We start from the raw sequence: 25,184 nt of genomic DNA, 5'->3' as shown, positions 1-25,184 counted from the left end.
CTGGGTGCAGGGGGACAATGCAGGCCCGGGTGCGGCGCTTGTGGCCCGGCCCTGGCCTGGCCCAGCCCCGCCACGTGCGCACTCACCGCTTGCCCAGGCTGTGCTGGGCCAGCGTTACCTGCGGGGGCCTTTTCCAGCTGCCCCCATTGTGACACGCTGCCCCTGGTGTCACAGGGGCCAGAGGCATCACAGCCGGGCCAGCCCTGCCCTTGGTGCCCAGCCCAGCTCAGGGGCTCCCAGTGGGCCCAGCAATGAAAGCCCCGGCAGGCAGCAAGTGCAGCCCCTCTGGGAGGGGATGGGCCCCAGGGGCTCCCTTCACAAAGCAGGCAGAAGTCCCCTCTGATAAGTTTCCAAAGGGAAACGATTACAATCAATAATGTATAGTAGGATACATAATATCAACTATGAAAACACCTGAGGTGCTTTTCCTAATGGGACTTGTTCTTCTGTGAGTGGGGTTGGGTGATGGTTGCTCAGGTTTTCTTGCTTGACTATTCCCTGATCCAGTCCATCCAAGACTTCTGTGAAACCTTCCCATTATCAGACAGCAGAAATAAAGAACTGCAGTGAAACCACTTCTAGTCCCCTTCAGATCAAGAAGGTGCAGGGGGTGGTTCTGGCAGAGAATTTGAGCTGCTCTGGACAGAGTCGCACTGCTGTGTTAGCAGGGACTGGCTGCTTGTGTTTTTCTTTGGATGAACAGAATCTTCCTTGTGTCCCCAGTGCACACATGGAGCTCACACCAGCAGTGCCTCTTGCCTGTTCCCTGCCCAGCCAGACCTTCCAGCCCAGCTGAAATGCCCAGCGTGGCCTTTGAGCACAAAGGGATTGCAGAGCCAAAAGCATCTGTGTAGCCACCATGGTGTTCAGCGGCTGCTGCTCGGGGAAGGGCACTGAGAGGAGGCCACTGCTGCTCTTGTCAGAGCGCTGCTGTGCAGGGATGTCCCTCGCCCTGCTCAGTCCCACATCTGCCCATCTTTTGGCCTGCTCTGAGCTCAGGTGGATGCCATCTGCTCCCAGCAGACCCAGCTGCTCCACGGTAGATGCACAGGCATGGAATCCAAAACCTTGAGTATGCCCTGAGTAGCCAGGCATTCAGCTGTTCAGTTTGTCACGGCCCACAGCAGGGGTTAGAACAAGATGGTTTTTCAGATCCCTTGTGACCCAAACCATTCCAGGCTTCTAGGATTTCTCCATGACTGACTTTGGTCCCCTCAAAAGACCTCCTCTCTCCTCTCTTCCCTCCACCTGTGGAGAACGCATTCTGATGCTGCTGCTGCTGTTGGGACAGGTTGGTGGATACTCTTCCTGCCATCCCATGGGTGCAAGCATGACTCCTCTCTGAAGTCTTTGTCCCTGAATCAGTGCCTTCAAAGAACAGTTATCTCCCCTCCTTCCTTTTCCATTCAGCACTTGAGCACACACAGCATTTCTCATCATTTTCCACAGAACAGTACAGGTGCCAGTTCCCATCTTGTGGAGCCCTCTGCCATAAATCAGCCTGACAGGTTTATTCTCTACGTAATGGGAAATGATGACAAATGCAGCTGCATAATCTAGTTAGTAACTCACCATAATGATTGCTTCTGGGGTGATTTATGGGTTTTGTCACATGTGAGCTTTCAGAACTTTAGAGGTTACATTTTTCACACTTTTTTGTTGGAATCTCAGTTTATCAGACTTTACTGCAGCATTAATCACTTGCAGTACAACCCTGGACTTCACAAATGTATCACATCAGCATGAAAAAGGCAGAGAAAACAAGAACTGTTGTGAATTAATGAGCCGGGTAACACGTCTCACAACAGCGATGAAACAACCTGTGTTTTTCTTCAAGCCACAACAGAAAGTCCCCAAGTCTGCTTATTTAATTTTTTTTTTTCACAAAACACAGGCAGCAGCAAAGAACTGAAACAACACAGCCAGGCTTGAAACCTGAAAGATCTGCAAGGCTGAGTCCATCCTAGTTAATGGTGAAATGATGTGTGAATCTGTCCTAGATGTTCAAATGAAGAAGATTGATTCCCAGTTATAATATGGCTTCTAAGCAAAACACTGGGATTATATAGGAGAAATGCATGTGTCATGAAACAACCAAGAAATCAGAGACACAGTTCCAAGCTCTGCTGTGAAGGTCTGGGAAATGTTCAGAGTTAGCATCTGTGGAGTTTGGTGCAGGATAAACTGGAACAAAAGGCCATCATTACCCAAATTGATTTCCTTTGGGCTGGTTTGTTGGCTTTTTGGTTTGTTTTTTGGGTTTGTTTTGTTTTGTTTGTTTGTTTGGTTTTTGTCATATAATGTTTTCTAATACTCCAAGAAATATGTTGAAAAGGTCAGCATGATCCATCAGACACAAGCAGGGGGCTGGGGTAGATGCAACATGTTCCTTGCACTGGAGGGTAGACAGAGGCAAGATCTGGTTTGGGGTCAATCACACCTGGATCAGGGAGGTGGCTGAAACCTGGGCTGGCCAAAGCCTTAGAATCACAAAATATCCTGGTCTGGAAAGGACCCCCAAGGATCACCAAGTCCAGCTCCTGGCCCTGCAGAGGACACCTCCCCAAGAATCCCACGCTGTGCCTTGGCATGTGCTGCTGGGCAGGAGCACACAGCTGGCCGTGGCTTTGGGTGCATGGGTAAGATGAGATGGTGAGGAGTATCCCTGCTCCCTGAGCTCCTGGAGAGCTGCAGACACTGATCACTGGTAAGGACAGCACCAGGGCCATGGCCTGGGGCTGGTGATCTGGTGTCTCCTTTCTGCTGCTGCTTTCTGCTACAGATAACAGCCTGGTGCCAAGGTCTTGTTGCTGAGGTGATAAACGGCTGGGGAGATTCCCTCCCTGCTCTTGTCTGCACAAGTTCTTATGCTCAGCACCAGGAAGGATTGGGCCAGAATGGAGGCATTTGGGGTCTCAGGGCTGAGGCTGAGACAGACAGGCAGGCAGAGCAGCTCCTCCTGGCTGATGCAAACATTAGCCCTGTGCTGGCCAGGCCAGTGATCCATAGCTATGGGTCCACAGTGATGGTGGTGGTGGGTATTCACTGGGAGAAGAGGAGGTGTAAAATGAAGCTTCTGAAGCTGCTTGGGATCCTGGAAGCTGCTTAGATCCCACTTGACCACAGTGGTTGTTTGGCCAGCTGAAGTGATGGAATTCATTGGGCTGTGCAGGGACAGTTTTCTGTGCAAACATGAAGGACTTTCAGGGGGGATGAAATACGGCCTCATAGTAGAAACAGCTGGGCTGAACACTCTTTATTCCAGCTATGAATCTTTGCTCTTAAGAGCAACAGATTCCACCTTTCATTAAACCAGAACTTCTTGTTGTTGTTGTTATTTTGAGGAACATAAATGACCTTTCTTGTTTATTTTATTAGCATTTTTAAATCTTTCTTGTTTATTTCATTAGCATTTTAAATCATCTTGTCACCCACTGCAGGCATGAAACATGAGATGTTACCAAAGTGTAGCTCACTTCAGACAGGGAGTGCTGATAGTTGGCAGATCTGTACAGGTGTCCTCATCCTGGGTGCATTGGATGTTATCCCATCCAAGCAGGCAGTTTAACACAAGCAGCTATTTCACTAAGCTTAATTAACAACAGAAATAAAAACTATATCTTTAGAACAAAGTTACTTTGACATCTACCATCACTCAGCAAGAGGTTTATTGTTACAGACACATAATATTGTCTTTTTGCAGAGATTAAAATGGATTTTCTATCTGTGGTGTTAAAGTAACTTTGTTATTGTCTTGGTTTGAAAAGCCAGGTGTCTGCTAAGGAAGGCAGGAGCCTCCCCTGGAATGGAAAATGTAAACCCCCTCCCTCTGAATTGTTATAATTTTGAAATTAAGGAGCTGTCAGGCAAAGATATGGGAATAGGAATAACAGTTCTTTTTTAGGAAAAAATAAAAATATAAATGCAGTAGTACAAACGAAAAAAACCCCCACAGACAGAGTCAGAACAGGACGTGACCCCCTGTGGGTCAGGGTGCTGGCAGCAGTCCCATTCAGTGGTGGCTGCAGCCCTCCTGCAGTGCCAGGTGTGGCTCTGTTGGAGCACGCATCCTGGAGAAGGGTGGAGTTTTCCTCTGAAGGTCCAGGGCTGCTGTAGATGGGCCTGGGAATCTTCCTTCCTCTGGGAATCCAGGAGGAAAAGGCTGATCCTCTGGGAATCCCGTGGAGAAGAAAGACAGCTGCTCCTCTGGGAATCCAGGAGGAAAAGACTGATCCTCTGGGAATGCAGTGGAGAAGAAAGACAGCTGCTCCTCTGGGAATCCAGGAGGAAAATGCTGATCCTCTGGGAATCCCGTGGAGAAGAAAGACAGCTGCTCCTCTGGGAATCCAGGAGGAAAAGGCTGCCTACAGTGTTCCAAATCTCAGATTCTATGCAGGTAGGAATGCTTGGCTCCTCCCCCTGGGGGGAGCATCTTCCAATGGGATGATGTCATTTAATCAGCCATGCAGTGACACTCAGTGGCCCATTACCAGAAGATTAATAATTAATAATCAATGGCCTATTAATGGAACACACCTCCCCAGAGGGAGGATTGGTTGTGGAAGAGAGAAACTGCCCAATGAACAGAAGATAACTGCCCCACCACTGACAGATGGCAAACAGAACACACACTTATCTTGCAGTCCAGGACCTGTCCCCACTGGCTGTCCCCATTCTCCAGAGTTCATGGTGTCCAGGGAGGCTGCAGCTGCCGGTGCCGGGAACAAACGAGACGGGTCTGGGTTTCAGAAAGCTCCAGAGTCCATTCCTGACCCCCGAAAGACAGGGCAAAGGGAGGGCTGTGGGGCTTTTATAGGGTATCCCAGGGCTGGAGTTTGGGTTTGTGTTGGATCGGCAGGAGAAATGTGGCATGCAATATGACTGATCAGCAAGTCTCGAACTTTACTGAGAGTCACACATATTTATATTGGTGTTAATAAAGCTCATACATATTGCAAAGAAGAGCTCATTATTGGTTAGTTACTTATCGGCCAACTACGCCTCCTTCTGCATTCTTGTGGTTATTCTGTTGAAACTATTCTTCATATTTTTGGCAAAAGAGCCTCTTCTCTATCCTGTTGTTGCATCAAGGGCATAATGTCCTTGCCTTATATGGACACTGACTGCTGACTCCTAGACTTCTCTCCTTCTTGCTTAACCAGGGGTATTATGTCGACGTGACCTTTCTCAGCCAGCCAAGTGTCCACAAAGCTCAGCGGGACAAGGCTCCTGTCCATGCTCTCCCACATTCCACAGTGCCCAGGCCACACCAGGAGTGCTCAGAGCTGCAGCCAAAAGCTTCCTATCGATGCTCTCTTGCAGAGGACACCAGCACAGAGGCACAGGTGCCACCTCCTCCAGCTAAGCCCAGGAGATCCCCCTCCTCACCAGCTGCAAGAGGAGGACGCTTATGTGCCAGCCGCCCCTCCCAGTCCCGTTCTTCCCCTCGTGCCTTGAAGGCGCATCCCCACCTTGAGACTCCTGGGGCAGGAAAAAGAGCTGGCCCCGGATGATGTCCTCGTTGGTGTGTAAAGGAAGGTGCCCACAGACCAGCTCATAGAGCAGGATGCCCAGGGACCAGATGGTGGCTGGCTGGCCATGGTAGCAGCCAGAGAGGATCCACTCTGGTGGGCTGTACTCCGGCGTTCCTATGGGACACGGGCGCAGCTCATCAGGCCCATGCTGCTCCCTCCCTCCCAGCCAGCTCCCGTTCCACAACAGCCAGCCCCTGCCCTGCCAAAAAGCAACCTGGCTGCAGCTGGCTGAAGAAGGATTCCCCCTCCTTCCTTCCCTCCTTCCTTCCCTCCCTCTTCCCCCTCTGCCAGCCAAGGGGGGAACTCTGCTGCCCAGCTGGGCCCTGGCTTTGGGCTCACCTGACATCCGGGTGTAGAACGTGTCCTGGAGGATCGTGCCGCAGCCAAAGTTGATGAGCTTCGCCTCGCCCATGGCCAGGTCGACGAGGACGTTCTCGGCCTGGATGTGGGGGTGCAGGATGCCGCGGCTGCTGCAGTGCCCCATGGCCTCCAGCACCTGGCGGAAAAGCCCCCGCGCCACGGGCTCCGTCAGGAACCGCCACTCGTGCATGAAGTACCAGAGGTGCTGACAGCGCTGCGGACGCTCCATGAGCAGCGCGAAGCCCTCGGGCACCTCGAACCAGTCCAGGAGCCGCACGACGCCGGGGAAGCCAGGCCGCGACACCTTCCACAGCAGCGCCAGCTCCAGGGCCACAAGGGCGCCCTTGCGCTGCGGGGGGACTGCGATGCCGTCAGGAACGAAAGAGAGAAACAAACAAATCACACCTCAAAGTCATTCCTATTAGAAAAGTAACCAAAGAAAACAATGTAGCAATAACGAAGACTGTTGGCTTCTGGCTTCTTTCTTCTTTGCATGAGACCAAGCTTTTCATGGGGAACAATTGCCTCTTCTGACAATTTTGCCAGAGTGGACAGGAGCAGAGCATTTACTTTTCAAATAGAAAAGGAAAATCGTGTCAGTAATGTCATCTCTTTTCATACTCTGTTGACACAGTTGCAGGCTGCTAAAAGACATGGTCTGCAGTGTGGAACTTGGGGCCAAGTTTCTTTTTCTGCCAGAGGATGAGGGGGGGAAGTATCCCAGAATCATGGAGTCGTGGCATGGTTTGGCTTGGAAGGGATCTGGAAAATCCCATGGCTGCAACCCCCTGCTGTGGCTGGGGACCCCTTGCACTGGACCGGCTTGTCTAGAGCTCCATGCAGCCTGGCCTTGAACACTGTCAGGGATGGGACATGCCCACCTTCTCTGGGCAACCTGTTCCAGGAGAGTCTTTTTTCTGAATCCCTTACCTAAACCTAATCTCTCTCCATTTGGATCCATGCTCCCTTGTCCTGTCCTTGCCTGCCCTCGTACAAAGTCCCTGTCCAGCTTTCTTGTGTGTTGCCCTCAGGTACTGGAAGGCCACAGCTGGATCAAGGCTGGGTCTCTTTCCCAGGCTGAAGAAGCCGAGCTGTGTCAGCCTTTCCTTGCAGGAGAGGAGCTGCAGCCCCGGCACCATCTGGGTGTCCCTGCTGGGCCCCTGCTGCAGCGTGTCCACATCCTTGCCGTCCGTGCCGGGGAGCCCGGCAGAGGCGGAGGCAGCGCTGCAGGTGCAGGGTCAGCGGCGGGGAGGAGACCCGGCCCTGGCAGCGGCTCCAGGAGCAGCGATCGGCGCTGGGCTGCCCGCACTGCAGAGAGCCGGGGCCCTTGTGCCTGCCCTTGTGCCCAGGGCGCCTTTCCCCGCCGCCCGCCCGCCCGCCCGCTCGGGGGAAATGCCCCCTGTGCCGCCCCTCAGGGCCGCCCCTCGCCGCTGCCCCGGGCGCTCCCGGCGCCGCCTGGAGGGGCCCAGGCCTCGGCCTCACCCTGCTCAGCCCGAGGCCTGGAAAAGCAGATTCAAACACCCACCCAGAAAGTGCCCCAGGATGCCAAGGTCAATCTTTTGTCACCAGCACGGCTTTGCTATCAGAGTCTGGACGGGAGTAGAAAATCACCAGGGGAAAAGAGCATGAACAAGTTCTGCCTTGGCACTACCTCAAGGCTTTGAGGGAGAGGCTCTGTGGTGCTTTCTTGCTTGCAGGGACACACAGAAAGTGTTGAAATGGTAAAAATAATCAAAACCCCTTAGAAAGAGACCCTAGGGAGCCTGGCCCCCCAGAAATGATGCTGAAGAGAGGCCCTTTTGCTGACCCGCAAGCTCAAGCACGTTTGCATACTGCTATTTTGCAACAGTCTCAGAAACTTGCATGAGAGGCTTCTCATGCATTTCCAGATATGGGACTAGCACCTCCATCTTATACCCCCATTGGACAAGAGGCAAATGAGACTTGTATGAGTTTCCTAGGCCGCCTCAGAAATGCTGTAGTTTGGGCTCCAGGAATGTGCCCAGAGGTTAAAACTGTGCTAGGAATGCAATTAGCAGTAGAAAATGCAAATCTCACCTCCAAAAGGATCCTGCAAACTTTGCCCAGAACAGCTAATGTGGCAGACATGACAGAAGCTTGTTTGGGAGTAGGAGCTCGAGAGGACAAGGCCACCTATCCAGCAACGCAATGGCAACTGCCCTTGAGCCACTTGTGCAGCACAGAGAAAACGGCCCCGACCGAGTTTGCCTTCGGTGTGGCAGCCACGGGTGCAAATCAGAGCCGTAAAGAAAAGTAACAAACAGCAACAGCTACTGGTTCCAAGGGAAAGTGCAGCAGATGTGACAAGCACGGGCACCGAAGCGGCGAATGCAAATCCACAGACGAGAGAGACGGAGCCGCTGGGACCCGCGGAACCGAGCGCTAAAGGGGGCGCGCCGTGACACAAATGCTCCCCCACAACCTGGACATTCTTCAATCAGCCACAGCCGGGAGCGCAGGAGTCGGTGTGGCAGCAGCAGCAGAAGCTGCCTTGGAAAACACTGACGTGCAAGTCATCCCATCTACAGCAAATGGACCTTTGGGACATTGTCCTAGGGTGACGTTACGATGCTTGTATCCCCATTCGTGTCTTCTGTTCATGCTGGATATTATGTTCTGTGCCTTCAAGACTGGCTCTGAAGAGTGAAAGTTTTGTTTTGGTTTCTTATCAGCCTGCTCCTCCACAGCTGGTGGGACACAGAGACGGGGCAGTACATGGTGCTGCTTTTGCTTTTTGCTTGGCTTTTTGCTTTGCTCTTGCTCCTGCTTTGCTCTCGCTTTTTGCTTCTGCTCATTAGTTAGTTTAGCTAAGCAGTCTGAATTTTTCCCTGGACTGTTTTTCCTTTCCTTTTTTCAGAATTACTTGAAGCTGCTCTGGACTGGGAGCTGGGAAACACCGAGAGTTTGCACCTTGTGGCTGCAGCAGCTGCCCCAGCGCCGGAGGGACTGAGAACAGAGCGACCACCCCCAAGAGAGACTTTCTGAATTTGTCATCCTTTTCAGAGCCGGGAAAGAGCGGTGTCATGGGTATTGTTCATTTTGTGTGCTGGGGGTGCTGTGCCTGTTAAATGAACAGGTTCTTTCCACTTCTCTCTGAGCAATCCCTCCCGAACCGGTTGGGGGGAGGGCCCTGTGGCTTTGCTTTCTGGAGGGTCCCCCGTGGAGGTTTTCTCTCAAATTTGCCCTAAACCAGGACACATCTCAAAAAAATTAGAATTATAAATAAAGAAATAATAATTAAAATTAAATAAATTATAATAAAAATGAAATATAAAAATCTCAAGTCTTCCTTACAATATTCAAATGGTTCAACCCAAAAAAACAATTGTTGCTATAATATTACCAATGCATATAAATAAACAAATTATATACCAAGAAATCCCTTTTGAAAGTTTTAACTCGATGACTAATATACTTTAGATAAAAAATATCTAAAAAAACTAGCATACAATCTAACACACCGTAGTGAAACAATTCATATTACAAATATACTAAACACAAAACCAAACAGCAGTATAATTTCTCAGACATTTTAACCAAACAATTAAACTTTATCACCCTTAGATACTCAAAAACAATTAAAATATTTTTTAAAAATTTAATTATAGGTGAGTGGCTTTACTTGGATATTGGTTTTTGGACTGTTTGGGTTAGATGATTTAAAAATGGGACTTTTATAGGAATTTAATCAGCTGACAAGGTGGCACTCTGTAAACAGAACTGACTGAAAATGAACGGGACAGAAATCAGGACCTCTTGAAAGTTTTATTTGCTATCAAATACATCCCACACACCCAGGCCCACACAATCCCCATCCCACTGCTCCACATGATCCCACTTCTCCCAATCTCCTTCCAACCCCATCTCACCCTGATGGCTGTGGAATTGAGCAAGTTTATCCTGGGACTGAGTTTTTTTGAGGAGGGAACAAGCAATTTGAAGTGCGATTGAGCATTTATGGCTTAAAACTTAGTTTTCAGTGGGATTTGAGTGGTTTTAAGGTGACAGATCAATCCCTCTGGGTTTTTGGAGTGCAAAGATATTGAGAAGAGCAAAAATTAAAGCCAAACCAAAGGACAAACAGCCAGGCGTGTTCCCAACATGGATCACAGGGAATGAGAGTGACCAGGGCTGTGCCCAAAGTGCCTCCTCCAGTGGGGGATGGAGCTGCAGCAGCGCACGAAGCTCTTCCCGCACTCGGGGCACTTGCAGGGCTTCCCTTACCGGTGCCTCCATTGGTGTCGGGTCAAGTTAGAGCTCTGTGAGAAGCTCTTTCCACACTGGGGACACTCGTAGGGCCTCTCCCCTGTGTGGATGCGCCGGTGCCTGACGAGGGTGGAGTTGCGCTGGAATCCCTTCCCACAGTCTGGGCATTGGAAGGGCCTCTCCTCTGTGTGAATCCGACAGTGCCGGAGGAGACTGGAGCTGGTCTGAAACCTCTTCCTGCATTTATCACACTCGTAGGGCCTCTCCCCAGTGTGGATGCGCTGGTGATTGACAAGGTCGGAGTTGTACTTGAATCCCTTCCCACAGTCTGGGCATTGGAATGGCCTCTCCTCTGTGTGAATCCGACAGTGCCGGAGGAGACTGGAGCTGGTCTGAAACCTCTTCCTGCATTTATCACACTCGTAGGGCCTCTCCCCAGTGTGGATGCGCCGGTGGGTGACGAGGGTGGAGTTCTGCCTGAATCCCTTCCCACAGTCAGGGCATTGGAAGGGCCTCTCCTCTGTGTGACTCTGATAGTGCTGGAAGAGACTCGAGCTGGTCTGAAACCTCTTCCCACACTTGGAGCACTCATAGGGTCTCTCCCCAGTGTGGGTCCTCTGGTGCTTGATCAGGCTGGAGCTCTCTCTGAAGCTCTTCCCACACTCCCCACACTCGTAGGGCCGTTCCCCAGTGTGGATCCTCTGGTGCCTGATCAGGTGGCAGTTCCACCTGAAGCTCTTCCCACACTCCACGCACGTGTGGGGCTTCTCCCCATCATGAAGCTGCTCATGGAGCACCAGCTCCGAGCTCTGCCTCCATCTCCGGCCGCCTTCCCGGCCCAGGCTGCCTCTTTCCCCCTCACATCCCCGCCATCTGCGTTTGCAGCCCCTCCTCGTGCGGCATCTCCGGGCCTTTTCCTCCCCGTTGGCTTCCTGCGCCGTGGAGCCGCTCAAAACGGCCTCTGCCACCAGGTTCTGCCGCGGGCATTTGTCCTCCCTGCTCTCCATGCTCAGCTCCTGCTCTGGGCGAGGAAGGACAAGGACAGCATGGGATTTGCCTCCGTGTCACAGGCAAGGGCAATGAGATCCCCCCAGGGCTGTGCTGCAGCCGGGGGCCCTGCTGGGCTGGGAGATGGAGCAGCACAGAGGGGAAAGGGGCACTGACTTCCTCCTCACCTGCCTCAGTGTCCCGGGGCATCTTCCTCTTCCTCACAGCCTCTCAGGGTTGGCAATGGGAAATCCTGGTTTGGGGAAAACAAGGGATGAGCACGTTTGTAGGAGCGTCGGGGGTAGCACGGTTGGGACGGACGGAGACGAGAGATCTCTGCAGCCAGGTCGTGGAACTTGTGGTTTATTGCAAAGGGCCTGGGTGCAGGGCCCTGCTTGGAGCTGCCAGCCACAGCTTGGAGCAGGCCTGAGAGAAGAGAGGACCAGAGATGATGAGAGGGTGAGAGAGTAAGAGGGTAAGAGTGTAAGAGTGTAAGGTTCCCGTTACGATACAATAAATCTTCTTCTGTGTTAAATATTCTATTTCTCACTAACCAGTCCAGTACAAGATACAAATCCTTTAGCATTTACATACAGCCTGTAAGAATCATTACATCACCATACTGTGTTACATTTCAAACCCTAAAAACACCTCTTTGGAGCCCTTCTGCTGAGCTAGTAGAGTCTGCTGTGACCCTTGGACCTGTCTGCAAGCAGTGGGAATTGTTTCATCAGAAGAGGATTACCTTCAGTCGGGCCACACCATTGTTTTCCTTTTGTTCAGTAACTAAGGTATCTAAAAGCTTGCTTTCATTCCAATCTTGCTTAGAGTTCCTATACTCTCAAAAGCTTTTGAGAATATAGTAACTATAAGCAGGATTGGAATGAAAGGCCAGACAATAATATTCATAAGGCTTTCCTGTTTCATCTACCCCAACACACGCTGAGTTTGAAGGTCTCTCTGACCAGGTACATCTCTAATCCGGCCATCTGGGCTCCAGAAAAACCTCCCAAACACCAACATTCAGCCCTGAAAAAGCCTCCCAGGGGTTGCCCGTCCCTGGTCCCTCCCCTCTGGTGTTCAGGGGTTCCCCCCGTCCCAGCTGCTGGGGTCACCCTTGCATTGGGGGTCCCCCTTCTCCTGGGTGCCCACCCTGCCCAGGCTGCTGGCAGTGCCAGCAATGCCAAAAGCTCCCCCCTCTTGGCCCTCCCCATTTCGGGATGCCGGGGCTCTTTGGGCTCCCGGGCTCCCTTCTCCCCTCATTCTCTGCTCTGGGCTGCAGCGGCTCCAAGGAGTCCCCCCTGCCCCTCTCCAGGCTCTTGAGGCTCCCGCCAATGGCGGCGCTCCCCCCTCTCTGGCCTCCCCACTTTGGCCTCCTGGGGCACACAGGGCTCTGCTCCTCCAGGCTGCCTCTGCCGGCAGCCGCCACCGCCACCCCCCGATGTCCCCCCGAGGGGCCTTTTCCGCTCAGCCTTGGACTTCTTCATTCTCCACACATCCCCCCAAAAACCCAACCCAGGGACCCCCCGGGATATCCGGGCCGGGCTCCCCCTCCCCACTCACCTGCGCCATGGGGGGGGCGATGATCCCACAGGTGGGGGCTGCGAATTCAGGCAGGGCTCGAGACCGCGTGGCTGCCTCAGCTCAGCCTTGATCTGCCTTTGTCCCTCCTCTTCCTCTTCCTCCCATCGTCCTCTTCCATCTGCCCTCCAGCTCCTCTGTTATGCCCACCAGCTTCTCAACTTCCATCCCTGCCCTTCCATTCCTTCTCCTCCTCCCTAACCCCACCTCCTTCTCCTCCTTCCATCGCTGCTCTCTCTCCGCCTTCATCCCTCCCCTTCCATCCCTCCTCCCTTTCCTCCTCCTCCCCCTCCATCCCTGCCCTTCCCTCCCTCCTCCTCCTCCCCCAGCAGCAGCCACACCCTCGGTGCCCCGTTCCCGCAGCCCTCGCAGCCCGCGGCAGCAGCGGCCATGGAGCCGGGCCAGGTCGGCATGGGCAGCGCGGGGCTCTCGGCTGCTCCCAGCCGCTGCGGGCGGGGGGAACCCGGCCCGGGCCAAAGGAGAGGCAAACTGGGCAAACTGGGGGCAGATCACAAAGCTAAGGATGCAGCAGAAAATGGAGCTGAAAGAGTTAGTTTAATATTAACTCCAAACGAGGAAAAACTGGAAATTCCAAAGTTTAGGGAAGCCGAGAAAAAAGAATTAAACAAGATAGGAAATGAACAAGATAAATCAGAGTAACAGAAACTTCTCCATGACTTAATAAAATGTGCTTACTAGGAAAAGATTAGAAGACGTGCATCAGAAACCCCACTGGCGTACTCAAGCTTTGTGTGATCATTTTTTAAGGAATTTTGGGTGCACTGGGATTTTTGCTGTAGCAAAGCAAGTCACTGAAAGATGCTTAATTTGCCAAAGGATAAATAAAAAGGTGATGAGAAAAACAACATTAGGAGGTCATGAGTTAGCTCGTCGACCATTTCAAAATATCCAAGCAGAAGTTTAGATTTGTTAGCTTCTGGATTTATTTGGAAAAAAACCCATTTAATCTAGAAGAAAGAGAATATGCCATATGTTAGACAGGAGATTTTAGGAGAATAAAAATCTTTGAAGTATCAGAAACACCCGAGGAAAAAACCAAGAAAATAAAAAGGGGAAATGAAAGGGAGGGGAACAAGAGGAAAAGTCAGAAAGAGAGTGGGATCCTCTGCAGCTCTTGCCCCCTCCGTTGGCGGCCGAGGCGCCTGTCCCGGGTCCCGCCTCGCTGCCCGCCTCAGCTCCGCCTGCCCCGGTTTCCATCCCAGGTGCGGGCTCACTGCCCAGGGCAGCTCCACCTGCCCCGGCGCTGGCGGTGAATTTGTGTGCCCTGGCCCCACTGCCCGGCCCGCGGCCGCTCTGCCGGCCATGCTGGGCAAGATGGGGTTGCTCTGTCCTGCCGCGTGGGCCGAGGTCACCGCGCCGACCGCACCGAGGGCGGGTCCCAGCCATCCCATCCCCGGCTGCCCTGCCCGTGCCAGCTGCGCTGGGCAGCGCCGCTGCTGCTGCCGGGGTCTCCCACCTGCCTTTTCTCTGCCGGGAGCTGCCGGATCAGCCGCCAGAAGCCATGTGGGGGCTGCCCACGCTCCGGCTCGGCCGCCACGGGAAGATCCCCCTCTGGCCATTCCGGCAGCAGACCCTGCCCACACTCCGACCGAGCCTCGGCGGGATATCCTCCCCTGACCCCTCCTGCTCTGAGTTACGTCCCCTTGGTAACCACAGCTCCGGCTGTTCAGGGAAAATCCCTCTCTCTACAGGAAGCACCTTATCGAAACACGAGGAGCTCAGTTAAAAGGCAGCCCTCTCCAAATTCTTTCCCAAAACACGGGAGAAAGGCTACAGAAGGTAAAAAAGTGAAAGAGTTAGATGAAGGGATTGCTCTATTGCCGTGAAGAGAGGTTCCCATGGCAGGGATGCGCTGCCCCGCCCCGCGGGAGCCACCGGCGCCCCTGCCGGTCGTGCCCGGAACTGCACCCAAGGGGAAAGCGCCGCAGCCGAAAGGCCGGGACCGGCTCCGGGCTCTGTTTGTTGTCACTGCCGGAGCTGTTGATACACACTACTATTATTATATTATACACACTAGTAAAGAACCGTTATTCCTAATCCCATATCTTTGCCTGAGAGCCCCTTGATTTCACTATCCTAAAAATTAAGAGGGAGGGGGTTTGCATTCTCCATTCCAAGAGAGGCTTTTTCTGCCTTCCCAAGCAGACACCTGTCTTGTAAAGCAAGACAAGCACCCACAGGCACTGAGGGGGGCTGCAGGAGGGGCAGAAGAAGGCCCTGCAGCACTTGGGCACAAAGGCCCAGCAGGTGAGTGCAAGAAGGGAGCAGCAAAAGGCCAAGCTGAAGGCAAAGGCCAGGGCAGGGCTCCTACAGCCCCTGAGGGATCAGCCCCAGGGCCCAAGGGGGCCCCGGCACCCAGGGCACGGCTCGGCCACAAGCACCCGGCAGAGGCATTGCCCTCCTCGGCAGGGCACAGCCCACCCAAACAGCCCCTGGCAAGGAATCAGGGCTCCGGCTGCAGGGCACAAGGACACTGCAAGCAGAGACAGCAGCACCCTCAGGACCAGCAAGTCCAGCCCGTGATGGACATGGATTGGCAGGGCTGGCACAGCTCCCATCACACCAGGGACCCTCCACACTGGAGCCCTTGAGAACATTCAGGTGGGTCTGCATTGAGAGGAGGCATTTCCTGATGGACACAGGGGCCTCTCAATCTGCTCTGAATCTTAGACCTAAAGGGGAAAATAGTAAAGGAATATTTTAATTTTTAAGGGAATGAGAGGGAAAGATGAGCAGGTATGATTTGTTCAACCACTATTAGAAGCTGTGGGGGATAGGTTTGAAATAAATGAATTTCTTTTTCTTCCTCCTGTGATTGTAATTAACTAGGAAGGAGTTTGAGAGCTGGATTTTAATACTGTAAAAAGGGATACAGAGGCTAGTTCTGTTGTACCTCTGTGTCAAAAGTCTGACAAGGCCTATGCTGAAGTGAACCCAGAAGTGTGGGCAGCCCCAGGGAAATACAGAAAATTAGATATGGAGCCTCTACAAATTAAAGCAACCAGGACAAGCACTACCCTGTTCCAAGAGAGGGAAGGAAGGGCTCACAGCCTGGTATTGAGTCCCTGTTAAAGGCAGGGCTTTTGGAGCCAAGGATGTCTCCCTACAACACTCCTATCTTGCCAGTCAACAAACTGGATGGATGGACACAAGGAGGAAACACAGAATTTTCAAGTGTTAAAATTAAGATTAACTGAGGCGAGTGGCCTGGGCCTTCCAGACAGGGAAAAAGAATTTGAATTATAGGTGGACGTTAAACAGGGTCTTGCCAAAGGAATTCTTGTGCTAAAATGTTTAACCCAGTGGCCAGAGAGCAGCCTCATTGTCTGCAGAATTGTGCAGCCACAGCTTCCGTGGGAGCAGAGGCCTGAAAACTGATGACAACAGGAGGATCTCCTAGAGTTCAAGTCTGGCATCAAGTTAAAGCTTTGACAACCAAAAGAGCCTCTCAATGGATGAGCAGGGCTCGGTTATTACAGTATGAAACTTGTTCAGTGGCACAGGAGGATTCAGAACTGAGGACAGGGCAAGGGTTTAACCCAGCCTCCTGTTTGAACAGCCTGGAGAGGGGCTGGCAAGGAACCCAGGACTGCACTCAAGGGACAGAGCTCCCGAGCCAGGCTGGGAGAGATTGATGGGACATTCCCTGGCCTGAGGGAGACAATGTGTTTGTGGATGGCTCTGCAAGGGCAGCAGGAGGGAAAAGAGCTACAAGACAGGCTGTTATTAAGGAAGGGGAATCAGACCAAGCGCAGGTCACCGGCCCATGCTCAGCTCAACCCAAGGAGCTGTGGGTGCTTGTAAGAGCCTGGCACTGAAATGCCCTGAGCAGGAAGGCTTCAAAATCTTCTGGTGACACCATGGCACCTAACAGGGGGGCAAAAGCAATTCTGACTGCTTCAGCAAGCACTGGATCACTTATTAACCTATTGCTAAAAGAAATAATTCAAAGATAATGGATTGTGGAAGCAATAGATTCAGATGGGGAACTCATTTTACAGGAAAGACCCTTCAGGGGGTTATGGCAGCTTTAGGAATACAATGGGACCTCCATAACCCCTGGCAAGCCCAGAGCTCGGGTTGGGTAGAAAGAATGAATGGGGAAATAAAGAAACACCTTTGGAAGCCGGAGATAGAAACCAAGATGCCATGGGTACAGCTTTTGCCATTGGCCTTGGCAAGAAAAAGAGCCAGACCCAAGGCAGATAGTCAATTATCTCCCTTGGAATTCATGTCTGGAATTCCTTACCTGGGCAATTCTCCACCTAGTGCAGGGTGGAAATAAGGGATGTAAATGTAAGGCAGGCTGTAGCCAGGATCCTGTCTCCTGTGGAATCTCTCCCCCAGGAAGCTGGGCTGGCACAGAGCCTGCCCTGGGACTTTGCTGTTGCCAACACCCAGCCAGGCCATCGGCTCCTGCCTAAGGAGTGCAAAGCAGCACCACTGGTGGCCAAGGGGCCCACGCCAAGTGTCCCTGAGGCCAGAAACAGCCGCCAGCACAGCTGAGCACGGGGGGACCCCTCAGCCTGGCCTCAGGGGCTCTGAAGCCCCGGAGATTTGCACTTCCCGCCTGCAGCAGGACCATGGGAGCCGCCCCTGAGCCTGCCCTGAAGGCAACGCAGCAGCAGCCAGGGCTCCAGAGCGGGCCAAGCCCCTGGGCCTGCCCACAGATCCTCTGCTCAAACCCTCGGGAAGCCTGGCCACCCTCCCCTGGCACCTCCAGCCACTGCGGCCAAGCCTCGCTGCCGCTGCTGCAGCTCCAGCGCTGGCTGGGCCTGCACTGCCACAGCTGCTGGGGAGCACCGCGGCACAATTCCACCCTGGGGCTCACTCACACCCACATTCTGGGCTGCCTGCCACTGCACTGCTGCAAAATGTACCCATCCTGCTTCTTTTAAATCTTATTTCTCTGCTCAGAAAGGTTTCTCTACTCAAAGGTTTGCCTTTGGGAAAGAAATTTTAAAGGTTTTATTTAAGGGGTTCCCAGTCTGTTCGGATGTTAAACTCATCTCCACCACTCAATGGAGACGAGTTTAACATCCGAACAGACTGGGAATAGCCCAAAAGACACCCACAGAGATAAGGACCAGCAACAAAACATCAACGCCCCGCAGCAAACAGCAACCAACAGCTACCCCAGACACTGCCCCCGCACAGCTGGAGACACCTGGTCTGGAAAAGGCTGAGAAGGAAATCCAGGAGTGTGGGCGGAATTCACAGCAGAGGGGAAGAAATCCGAGTCTAATAGGAAACCAAACACTAAAAACTTACACGACTTGGAAGCAATGAACATTAAAGCAGTGGATTTAGATTGGTTCAGACTAGGTAAAGTTTAGGAAAAATCGAGTAAAACTGACATGTCATGGAATGATGTTTTCTGCACAGCCGGGCTATGTGTGGATGAAATTATTTCTGTTGCCCATCCTGGCCAGAACCAAGCAATGCCTTGACTCTCTCACACGAAAGAGATTCTTGGAGAGTTTTTGTTTTCCCTACAGTTTCAGTGATAAGATTACAACATGAGAAACATTTGTTATAATAATCCTACTTTATATTGTCAGGTAGGTTTGGGACAGAAGGGTGAGAATCAATTTTTGGTCTGGGTTTTTCCATGTTCGCCTTTATGTTGCATTTTGCAAAATTGAAGAACTTTAACCGTGATACTTTTAACTCTTAAATAGTTAATACTTTTTTTAAAAAAAGCAGATTCCGGGGGGCCACATGTGACTCACCAGATGGCAGCCCTGGAAGAGAAGCTTTGGTTCTAGTCAGCCAGGAGAGGAGCTTTAGGAATGCAAATGAACCCTGCTGGGCAAAGCCTGGCCAATGTACCTGGGTCTCTTGCCTGGGGCAGGAATTGGGCTGGTTCCCCCTGCCCCTCACCCCGAGCTCTGCCTGCTTGCACTGATGGAATTTGCACAGCTCAAGGCAGAGCCCGGGGTGAGGATATCTGACCCTGCGACAGAAACGGGTGAAGCTGCACAGGGAAACAGCAAATGGAGAATGTTGGGAAAACTTCACTATAAATAAATGGGGGGAATCATCCCTCTGCCCACTCCAACGTGTGCTGTCACTGTCTATGTTATATAGGGTGGATTAGAGCACTGAGATGTTCTTGCTACCACAAGTTCCGGGAAATCAGTTGGGAATCCAAGTATTTGATGATTTAATTAGAGACAAATGGTCAATTGATGCAGCCCTGGCTGGAGAGAGCGGCCAAAAATGGGGAGAAGATGAACGGCCAGCAGAACAAATCCTACAACACCATGGACCAGCCCCTGGGAACCCAAACCAATTCATATCAGGAGCCACAGAACCCATTTCTCATTTCAATGGCACCATTAGATTACAAGCTGGCCTCGGAATAACCAACCAGACAGCTCCAGCTCCTGACCTTCCTGCTGAGCAATCCACTGAAATGAGGAACACAACATTTCACCATGGGATGGGATCAGATCATCTGATAGCAGAGAAAAGAGGAGTTTGTGGAAAATCAAATGACTCAAACTGGTCTTGGCAAATAGATGACAAAGCCAAAGATAACAAAGGAAACAAAAAAGCAGCTCATGTACCAGTCCAAACGTGGAAAGGATGGGAATGGGACATGGTTTTGTGGTTCCCTGGCAGACCATGGGTTAAACGAATGCTGCTTCTGCTCTGATGTGCTGCAGCACCTCTCACCTTTTTACCATGCTCCGCACCTTGAGAGTGCAGCTCATTCAGCAGCTGAGCGAGGGGCCAGGGACTTGTAGATAAGGAAGTAAGGGGCGAAACCACCAGCTTCAATAAATGTTATTAATTAACATGGAGTGCTGCTCACAGAAAGTCCCGCTAAATTCCTGAACGTCGAGAACAAAAAAGACTTAACAGAGCCGTGAATATCGGCTGTTCTACAAAAGTGGGGGTGCACATTAACGAGGACGTGCAGTTGGCAGATCGGGAGGTCTGAACCTTCCAAGTACCTCGGCCAGTGGGCAAAGGGAGAGGGAGATGAGGCGGGAAAATGAGGATAAAAAGGAGGCTGCGAACTACAACAATGGCAGCGAGCGCACGGCAAATGCGCCACGGCCTCTCCCTCTGCTCAGCAATAAAGCCACTTGTACAGGACTCCTCTGTCTCCTCGGGGCACGGAAACCTCCGGCCACGTGAATTTCCCCGCACAGCCGCGGGCACGGGGCAGCCGCCCCTGTGCCAGCCACAGGAACCGGGCCGAGCCAGCGCTGCTCCGGCAGCGGCTCCTGCCGAGGCAGCGGCCGCAAGGAGACCGCGGGCAGCCGCTCCCGCAGCGCCCTCACGGCAGCGGCACCACGGGCCGGACACGGCACAAGGAACCCGCCTGAGCCCCCTGCCGCCCCCGAGGCCCGCAGCGAGCCCCGAGCCCCCGCACAACCCAGCGCGGCTCCCACCTGCGCTGCGGCCGCCTCCCAGCTCCGCCGCCGCCTCACCGGTGGCTCCCGGTCACTCCCAGTATGGTCCAAATCACTCCCGGTAGGATCCCAGTTGCCCCCGACACGGTCCCAGCGGCTCCCAGTCATGCCCTGTATGGTTCCTTTCACTCTCAGTCCCTCTCAGTAAGAGCCCAGTGTGGCCCCAGGCACTTCCAGGATGAGCCCGGTCACACCTTACCCGATGCCATTTGCCCCCGCTGTGGTCCCAGTTGCTGCCAGTATAAGTCCAGTCACCTCCAGTTTGATCCCAGTTACTCCCAGACACTCCCAGTACTATGCCAGTCACTCCAAGTGTCACCCCATCAGTCCCGGTATGATCCCAGTATGACCCCAGCATGGGGCAGCTGCTCCCAGTATGATCCCAGTTGCTCCCTGCATTATTCCAGTTTCTCTTCTTCACCCCTACTACAGATCTGATCACTCCCAGTATGATTCCAGTCAGTCCCACGATGATCCAAACCATTCCCAGTCCCTCCCAGTCCAATCTCAATTGTCCCCTGCATGTTCCCAGTAGCCCTCAGTGTGGTCCCAGTATATCCCAGTATGATCTCTGCTGCCTCAGTTCTGCTCCCAGTGGGTTCTTTTCCCAGTCTGTCCCAGTCCATTCCAGTCTGTCCCAGTCTCTCTCCAGCAGCTGCTGCCCACCCCCCCCTCCCAACCCCATTCCCGGGCACTGGGACCCCCCCTGCACCCCCTTATCCTGCACCAACACCCCCCTGCACCCCCTTTCCCGGGTATCCTCCTCTCCCAGCCCCTGGATCCCCCATTTCCGTGAGCCCAGGGAGCCCCGGGCCCCCATTCCCGGCCAGCCCGGGGCACCTCAGCCCCAGCCTCCCTTTGCTGGGAAACCCGGCCTGGGCACGGGGCTCTGCGGCCGCTCTGGGATTTATGATCCCCCAAAGGAAAGGGAGAGAACAGCAGAGAGAGAGCGAGAGAGAGAAGGAGATTGGGAATCAGGGATCGGGTCCCAGCGCCCAGCCCTGCTCCGCCGGGGGTGGGACCCGCACCCGCAGCAAAAATTGGCTCCGCTGCTCCCGCTGCTTGCCCGGCTTTGGGCCGAGCCCAGCGGGGTCCGGGCAGAGTTTGAGCGCAGGGCCGGGAGTTCAGCACAGCCCGGCCCGGGGGTCCCGCAGGGCGCGGCCCTGGAGGGTCCCAGACGGATCCCCGAGGGATCCAGAGGGGTGCCAGGAGGGGATCCAGGTGAATTCCCTGGAATTCGCCCTTTCCCCCTCCCCCCGCGCTCCCTCGGGCACTTTCGCTTTCGCGTCTCTGCAGCCGCGATCGGGGACGGCTGCGATGGCCCCAGCGCTGGGGCTGGGGGTGCTCCGGGGGCTCCTGGGGCTCCTGGGGGACCCGGGGGCCGCGACCAAAGGTGAGTGGGACCCCCCGAAACCGGGACCCCCCTGAACCGCAATTCCCGGGCACCGGGACCCCCTTGATCTTCCATTCCCGGGCAGGGGAACCCTCCTGAACCCCCATTTTGGGTCATGCCAGCCCCCCTCACTCCACTTCCCCAGCACCGGGACCCCCCTGTACCCCCTCATCTGGCACCGAGATCCCCTGAACCCCTATTTCTGTTCACCGGGACCCCCCTGAACCGCAATTCCTGGGCACCGGGAACTCCCTAAACCTCCATTCCCGGGTACCGGGACTCCCCTGAACCCCCATTTTCGGTCCTGTGACCCCCTCAGCACCCTTTTTCAGCACCGGGACCCCCCTGAACCCCCATTCCTGAGCACGCGGACCCCCTTGAGCGCCCATTTCTGGGCACAGGGACCCCCTGTACCCCCTTGCCCAGCATTGGCACCGCCCTGTACCCCCTCATGTGGCCCCAGGACCCCCCTGAATCCCCATTTCTGGTCACCGACGCCCCCGGAACCGCAATTCCCGGCCACCGGGACCCCCTTGAATCCCGAATTCCTGGAAGGAAACTCCCCCCGAACCCGCATTCCCCGGCACGGGAACCCCCTGAACCCCAATTTTTGGGCACTGGGACCCCCCTGCCCCCCCTAATCCGGGCCTAGGATCCCCCCGCACCCCCGTCAGTGCTCTGGGACGCCCTGCACGCCCATTCCCGGCCACCTCGTCCTTCCCAGACCCCTGACCCGCCCTTTTCCTCGGCTTTTGGACCCCCAGATCTCCCAAATTTCGGCGTCCCCCCAGTTCTTCATTCCCGGCGCTTCCTGGAAGGGGTTCCAGGGGATCCCGGAGGGTCCCCTGGGGTTCCAGGGGGTCAAGAGACCCCCCTTGAACGTTCATTTCGGGACACTGGGACCCCCCCTGTACCCCCTTCTCAGCCCCGATAACCCCTGCACCCCCTTATCTGCAGCCTGGAACCCCCTGAGCCCCCATTCCCGGGCAGGGAAACCGCCCTGAACCCCAATTTCTGGGCACCGGGATCCACTACATCCCCTTACCCGGCACCGGGACCCCCTGAACCTCAATTTTCAGGCACCAGGACCCCTTGAACCCCGGAACTCGGGAACGGAACCCCCCGGAACCCCATTCCTGGGCACCGGGACCCCAGTGCATCCCGTTATCTGGCCCTGGGACCCCCTGCACCCCTTTTCCCAGCACCAGATCCCAGCCAGGCCATTATCTGGCACCGGCACCCCTGAACCCCCCATTCCTGGGCACCGGGACCCCACTGCATCCCCTTATACAGCACCAGGACCCCCTGAACCCCCATTCCACTGCACCAGGACCCCTGTGCACCCCCATATCCGAGACTGGAACCCTCCCAAACCCTCCGTTCTCAGGCACAGGGACCCCCCCCCTGCACCCCCTTATCCAGCACGGGGACCCTCCTGCACCCCCTCATGCAGCACCAATGCCCCCCCGCACCCCCTTTCCCGGCCCTCCCCCTCTCAGACACCCCAGCCCCCGCTTTTCCTTGACCCCAGCACCCCCTGGACCCCCACTCCTGCCTTCCACAGCCCCCACCCACCACCTTCCTCAACACCGGGGACCATGCACCCCCTTTCCTGGGCACAGGGACCCCCTGGACACCCCATTGTTATAAAATTGACTCAAAACGAGTAATTTCCAATCAAAGAATTTATTAATTATTGAAGCAGTTATACTACGTAAGCAAAGGCTCAGCGCTGGGCGACAGGGGAGTCTCCGCTCCACCAACTGCCGCCCCAACTAGTTTCTGATTCAGTCCTTTTATCCTCTCCATCCTTCAGGAGTCCATGTTATCTCAGAGTTCTCTGCGCCTGCGCTGGTTGTTGCTAGGGGGTCATCCTTCTGTCTCCTGGTGGTCGGTGATAAAGGCTGCGGAGTCTTCCTCAGCCGCGTCTTCTTCACCCTATGTCCTTATTTGGTGACTTCTCTGTGGAAAATTACCAAAATCTTATGATTAACGCAATATGTGCCCTATCAAGCTTAAGCAAGCAAATGTCCTGCCTTGCAGACTGTTTATCTGCCCCTGCCCCTTCCCCAGCTTTTCCCTGGTCGTTATCTCTGTGAGTTATCTGCTTGTACCATTTGTCAGCGGGAAAGGTTTCCCTGCTGGGTGTTAATCTGCCCCTGCCCTTTCCCCAGCCTTTCCCTGGCCGTTATTTCTGTGAGTTATCTGTTTGTACCATTTGCTGGGTGGGACTATGTGTGGGCTCCTGCAACCCCTTCCCTGGTATCCTTGTAGCTCATATCTCATGAAGTAGTACAGAAATAGTCAGCAGACAACTCTTGTAACACACTGGTCTCTTTTTCGTGACGAACAAAATGTAGTCCCTCATCTCAATCCCCCCTTTGTTTTGATACTCAATTTTGTTCGTCAAAACGCTCTAATTCCCTTTTGCTGAGCTCCAGAGATTCTTCTGGATCATCCATCTTCAAGGTTCCGTATTTTGCTCGTGTGAGCATAAGGTGAGCAGCTTCTAATCTGCCTTTTACAATGCTAATCAATTTATTAAAAATACAAGGGCCAAACGTGAGTCCCAATAGTAAGAGAAGTAGTGGACCCGCTATCGTTGATAATAAAGTTGTAAGCCAAGGAGAATAGTTAAACCAAGATTCATACCAGCTTTGGTGTTTTTCCCTTTCTCTTTGTCTTCTTTCTAGCCCCTCCCTTAGTTTTGCCATTGAGTCCCGTATTATTCCGCTCTTGTTTACATATGTGCAGCATTCTTCTCTTAAAGCAGCACATAGTCCTCCTTGTTGCAGGAATAATAGATTTAACCCCCTTCGATTTTGTAAGGCTACCTCTGCTAGGGAATCTAATGATTCTGTGAGGTCTTTGATGGAGGTTTCGATCCTCCTGAGGTCTTCATCTACAGAGGCTCTTAGTTCTTGGAATCCTCGGTGTTGCTGTATGAGTGAGGCTATTCCTCTTCCTGTCCCGGCTGCAGCTATTCCTAGTAACATTGCTACAGTGAAGGTTGTGAATATTTCCCGTTTCACTATGTGGGGTCCTATATTTTGATATTGTTCATAAACGTACTCTACGGGGTGGTAAAGGACTCTGGGTACTATCAATACTTGAATACAAAAGTCACTGGATTCATTAAATCGGTCTATATTTATACATGGGGTGACTCCGAGAGTGTTACAGACCCATTTAGTATTTGCTGCTGGCAGTATCCAGCTGGCAGGTTTCTTAGGGTCACTCAAATTCCCCATAACCTGACATAGATGTCGTTTTTCCACTGGTACTCGTCCTATACATCTTCCTCTCCCCGTTACCCTTGCCAAGGTTATCCCTCTCGATTCTTCTCCTTCTTTTTTCCATAGGCACCTAGCTGGGTTGGTCCCATTTACTCGTCTGCTTTTTGCTGTTACCCCTATGGCTTCATAGAACGGGGGGTTTACGGTGTAACACAGCCAACATTCCTCAGTTAGATTTGGATGGGTCTCATTCAGGACTAGGAAAGTGGCCTGTAATATTTTCCACAAGTCCCCTTCTCCCGGGTTTTCAGGTCCTCGGGTCGAATCAGTAAAGTTTTGCTTATACATTTCTGGAAAACTAGTGGTTGGGGCTGTTTCTGATTCATTTCCATTATTTTCTCCTAGCGTTAGTTCTCCA

General features: G+C 53.4%; 2 protein-coding genes across 2 annotated transcripts in view; one reads left to right on the top strand and one right to left on the bottom strand.

The window, feature by feature from the left end:
• LOC143696089 (uncharacterized) overlaps nucleotides 1-25,184 on the top strand; it is a 154,952-nt gene that overhangs the window by 38,120 nt on the left and 91,648 nt on the right. The window lies entirely within an intron of this gene.
• LOC143696035 (uncharacterized) lies at nucleotides 10,136-19,402 on the bottom strand. The gene is made up of 2 exons (XM_077191246.1): nucleotides 19,392-19,402; nucleotides 10,136-10,994 (listed from the first exon to the last, which is right to left on the bottom strand). The coding sequence occupies exons 1-2, from the start codon at nucleotides 19,400-19,402 to the stop codon at nucleotides 10,136-10,138; spliced, it is 870 nt and encodes a 289-aa protein (XP_077047361.1).

Source organism: Agelaius phoeniceus, chromosome 28 (assembly GCF_051311805.1).
Source record: "Agelaius phoeniceus isolate bAgePho1 chromosome 28, bAgePho1.hap1, whole genome shotgun sequence".
Lineage (NCBI taxonomy): Eukaryota > Metazoa > Chordata > Aves > Passeriformes > Icteridae > Agelaius > Agelaius phoeniceus.
This window is presented reverse-complemented; position numbering and strand designations above follow the sequence as displayed.